The sequence below is a fragment of the Perissodus microlepis genome, chromosome 9, assembly GCF_051167445.1.
Source record: "Perissodus microlepis isolate ML-2025 ecotype Zambia chromosome 9, ASM5116744v1, whole genome shotgun sequence".
Lineage (NCBI taxonomy): Eukaryota > Metazoa > Chordata > Actinopteri > Cichliformes > Cichlidae > Perissodus > Perissodus microlepis.
Genome location: NC_140469.1, coordinates 11,053,089 through 11,058,039, shown reverse-complemented (window position 1 = coordinate 11,058,039; position 4,951 = coordinate 11,053,089). Strand labels below are relative to the sequence as shown.

The window sequence follows — 4,951 nt, the reverse complement described above, 5'->3', positions numbered from 1 at the left end:
TAATTCATCTAATACAGATACACAGTATCGTTAGCCAGAAATCATGTTTAAAACAGTAGTATTATTTCAGAGGAAGAGACATTTATGACTGCAGTATATATTGAAAGCAGGGAAACACATGTCTTTTTTTTTTAAATACATTTGATTCACAACTGATTTGGTTACTAAATGGTTGTTTGTCTAAAGATAAACACTTTAAAATCATTATTGATTATCTACATGCAGATTCTGGGCCTTTTTATTAATCGGGCCTTTTGTTTAATGGTGAACTTTACATGTATGTAGGAAACTTTTTTTTTTAATCCAGTTTCATGCACCTTAATGAAGCCACTGTCACAAACACCACCTGTCTCTCAGAATAAAGATTTACTTTCAGTAACATCCAAGAAAAGTTACAAAAACATGTTAAGCAGACATTAAACTTACTGCTGTGCTATTTTGGTGTCGGCAAAAGTTTGATTTTGAAGCTGTTTTTCAACCAAGACAAGAAACAAAAGAGGGTCAGCTGATGGCTATTCAGCATCAACATGTTTAGTGGGTATTTATTGGTGTTTTGTTATCTGTATGAATTCAGTTTTCTGTGCTTTGTTATTGTTTTTCAACGCACACAGCTCCACTGAACTTCAATCTGAACATGATGACAGTTGGTATGTTACTGATTGTCCTCTTTCTTTCAGGTGAGCTGTTTTATATATGATCACTGTCTTTAATGTTTGTTACTCTGAGTTTTTACAAAGAATCCAAAGTTTTAAATGGTGGAGGATAAATGCCTGTCACCTCAGGAATATCTGTTAAAACTTTACATTTGAAAATCTCAGTGACTTACTAGGATGTATAAGTGTAGTGTACTTTGATGAACATTTAATAATGTTTAAAGAAGAAGAATGAGGGTGTTAATGTAATAATTATTCAGTTGTATTTACAGGTACTTTGGCTGATTGTCCTGATGAAACAGCAGTCTTCATAAATGCATCAAAGAAGCTGGAAGCACTGAGTGGATCTTGTTTGCAAATCCCATGTAGCTTCAGACCCAAAGACGAACAGAAATTTAAGAGCCCAAGAAAAATCTCTGGAGTGTGGATTAAAAATCGACCCAAATTTGGCATTTATCCAAACAATGTGATCTTCAACAGTAGTGGAGCAGTTAACATCTATCCAATGAGTATTACTGGGAACCTGAGTCAGAGAGACTGCACCACTCTGTTTTCTAATTTAACCACCACATACACAGACACATACTTCTTCAGAGTAGAAAGTGAACCATTCAAGGCAACAGCAGAATGTGATCCTCTTCAAATAACAGTCAGGGGTAAAGAATTTTCAAGTTTATTTTATAAGATAATTATACAATATAGTTACACGCATTTAAAAACTTACTTTTAATAGTTTAATTTTCATTAATATTATCAATGAAAATTAAACTCAATTTGATAATTGTATATTACACTTTAACCTGAGTGGACATTTCTACTTTCTTATTTCAGTTTGTGCACTGTTATTATTCTGAGTACTTGATTACATTTCTAAACATCTGAATTTAAGAGTAACATTTTACAGATTTTTAAAGATTTTAAAAGCTGGTATGAGGTGCAGTCTGCTCTGTAGTATTGATGTTTGTGTTGTCAAACCACAGATTCTCCTTGGAGGCCCAATATTACAATCCCAGGTGATCTGAAGGAGAAGGAGTCTGTCACTATAACCTGCTCAGCTCTCACTCCCTGTCCACACTCCCCTCCTCAACTCACCTGGAATCTCCAACAAGACTCTCCCAACAAAATAGAGGAAAACACAGATGGAAGCTTTACAACTAAAATCCAGCAGAACATCACTCTGTCAGACACACATGATGGAAAGAAGATCAGCTGCTCTGCCAGATATCCTGTGAACCAAGGAAACGACACCAAGACAGCAGAGACAGAAGAGACTCTCAGTGTTTCATGTAAGACAATTAGAGTTTGTTGTTGGATCCTGTCAACATATCATGATTTATGGGAAGTCAGCTCTTTGTAACAAATGTAATCTGTGTCACTCCTTTTCTTCAGATGCTCCCAAGTACACCTCAGCATCCATCAGTCCGTCAGGTTTGGTGTCAGCAGGCAGCTGGGTGAACCTGACCTGCTCCAGCAGAGCCAAACCTCCAGTCAGCAGCTTCACCTGGTTCAAGAAGAGCAGAGATGGAGCTGTGAAAGTATCTGAAGGAGAGATTTACAGCTTCAATGTAACAGATGGAGGAGTTTATTACTGTGTGGCCACTAATGATCTGGGTAATCAGACATCAGGAGTGATTCATCTAACTCTTACTTACTGTGAAGGTAAAAGTCAGTCACAGCTAACATTTAGCTTGATTTTTTTTTTAAATGAATTCAATCATCAAAGTGTATAAAGTGTTTATTTCCCCCCCCCCCTTCTTGCTAAATTGTCTTTGCATCATACCTTACCACAGTGGAGAGAAGGAAATGTGTTTAAGTGAGACTGAATTTAGTTTAATGAACTTTAAAGATCCTTCTTCGTGGGTTTTTTCAGCCTTGTTTCAAAATTATGATTTTGATTCACTTTAAAAACTTTTATTTACTGTTAATCAGTTATTCTGTCAATTACAGTTTTTCTTTGCTCTACAATCCTGTTGCATTACAGCTGAAACACTGGATGGTATCTACACTATAGTGAAGACTGTGGGAATCATAATGCTCGTGAGCACACTGGGCATGTTTGAGTGGTAAGAAAAATGTTTCTATGATACACCAATTTGCAGAGGTGTCAAAAGCACAGAGATTCTTTGCTTATGTAGACGTAGTAAGAAGTACTCAAAGTAAGAATGTAAAATGAACTCCTAGAAGAACCTTTTTACTACCTATTTTTATGCAAAGCTAAATGAACCATGTGCTATATTAATGTAATAATAAAATTATATTGGTAAATAGCAATACAAACTTTATTTCAGTCTTGGTATTAGACTGAAATAAACTATCTCTGCTAGTATCAGTTACGTAGAACATGAGCAGAGAAAAAGAAGGAAAATTAAAAATAACTCAATTTTCAGTTGATCACATTGTAACCGGTGGGTTTACCTCTAAACAGGAAAATGAGCACATTCAGGGGTTAAAGTCAGATTCAGAGGGTGGGGGAACCCTAAGGAGTGGCTCAGTGTGGGGGGAAAAAAATCATCAACAGAATAATTTCTATTGAGAGCTCCAGTAGATTTAACTGCTGCTCTGAGGTTTACTGTTTTTTGTGGATTTACACAACTAAATTTAAACAGATGTATGTCAACGTTTCATGAGTTGTCCTGACTGATTTCCATCCTCTATACTGACAGTACACTGTTTATGCTGTATTTATATTATGCCATATACTGTTGGTATGAAGGTGGAATTCATTATCAGCCATAATTCATATTAATCTCGGCTGTCCTTTATGTAACCTAATGCTGACCATGAGTACTGTAGTCTGTGCTGTGCACCAGTCACACATACTTTAAATCCATCACAACACAGCAAACTCGTCAGTTTATCTTGCACTGAACTGAAGAGTTATTCTGCCATAGTTTGTTTTGTATAATATTGTTACGTCCCCACGAAGGAGGTCTAGGGGTGTGAGTGTGGGGACCGGTAACAAATGGGTCCGGAACAGAATGAAAAAGAACCAGACAGAGGCTTTCAGTACATAATATGGCTTTATTACAAATAATCGTAATCTAAAGAGCCGGCAACGCTGTTTTATCAATAATGCCAAAAAAACAAAGGAAGCAGTCGCAGCTACGGAGGACGAAAGTCCCAAACAAATAAACGAGGCACTTCCCACTTCACTCCTCACCACGGGGAGACACTTACGGAGCCCACAGGCCCGTCTACTCACTCAATTTAACGCCACAGGCAGACCAAACATGTAATTGGACCTTTCCGACACCTAGAAAGATAGTGTAGAATCACAGGACAAAAAACAACCCGCACCACACAGTTCTTCCCCAGCCTATATAACTTCCGAGGTGATTGCTGACTGGGTCGAGGTGCCAAACGAGGGTGATGAACAGCAGGTGCGTCCTGGAGAGATGGCAGAGTGAAAGAGAGACAGAAGGGTGGGAGGAGCAAGAGAGGAGGAGGCATGGAGAACAACTAAGTTGCAGCCTACTTTAACCTCTGACTATGCCACGTGGTTTTATAGTAGTAGAAAGTACAGATATTTATTGTAAAATTTAGGGAGTAAAAGTAAAAAGATTTAATTAAAAAACTACTTAAGTAAAATACGCACATACATAAATAGTTGCACTTCATTATTTCCCACCTCTGCTCATTTAATCAGAATCAGAATACTTTATTGATCCCTAGGGGAAATTATTTTTCGTTACAGTGCTCCATTATAAACAAACATTAACAGAGACAGACAATACACTAACTAAGAATAGCACAATATATACAGGCATATATATATATATACATAAAAGTCACTTATTAATAAATAGCTGAAAAAGAACATATGCAAGAAGGGTGTAACTGTTGCAGTAAACAGTGTGTTAAGTGCATGAGTTGTACAAGGGAGATTTAAAACTATATACTAAGTAGTTATTGCTTCTCATTTGTTTTGTTTTTATCCCTCAGCTGGTTCAGATCAAGACGCTCCAACAATCCAGAGACAGAAAGCAGTCAGATGAGTAGAGTCACATCACAACACATCAACTAAAGTGTCTGCAGGACAAACTCCACTGTAAAATATCACTTAATTCACTGCAATGTTGTAGAATTAGTAGAATCTTTTACATGTTTGGATATTTCTTTATAGTTTGTTTGTTCAACAGCTGTACATGACCATCATACTCTGAGTACAGAGATGGTGCTGTCTTCCCAAAATTGAACTGTTCAGTTTTGCATCTTTAGAGCGAGATTTACTAAACAGAGCAAAATATCATGCCCAAATGTTTCTGATAGGTCTGGTTAGTTTTACAGGCACATTCAGT

General features: G+C 36.9%; 1 protein-coding gene across 2 annotated transcripts; it reads left to right on the top strand.

Moving 5' to 3' along the window:
• The first annotated feature begins 631 nt into the window (after positions 1–631).
• On the top strand, positions 632–4,677 carry LOC146380115 (myelin-associated glycoprotein-like). 2 transcript variants are annotated; one of them, XM_084939007.1, is made up of 6 exons: positions 632–677; positions 926–1,309; positions 1,634–1,939; positions 2,043–2,318; positions 2,635–2,716; positions 4,596–4,677. In XM_084939007.1, exons 1-6 carry the CDS (start codon positions 635–637, stop codon positions 4,675–4,677), a joined length of 1,173 nt encoding a protein of 390 aa, XP_084795133.1. In that variant the 5' UTR covers positions 632–634. The 2 variants fall into 2 exon arrangements, with proteins under 2 accessions (XP_084795133.1, XP_084795132.1); XM_084939006.1 differs by having other exon boundaries at positions 635–677; positions 2,043–2,312.
• Positions 4,678–4,951: the final 274 nt, after the last annotated feature.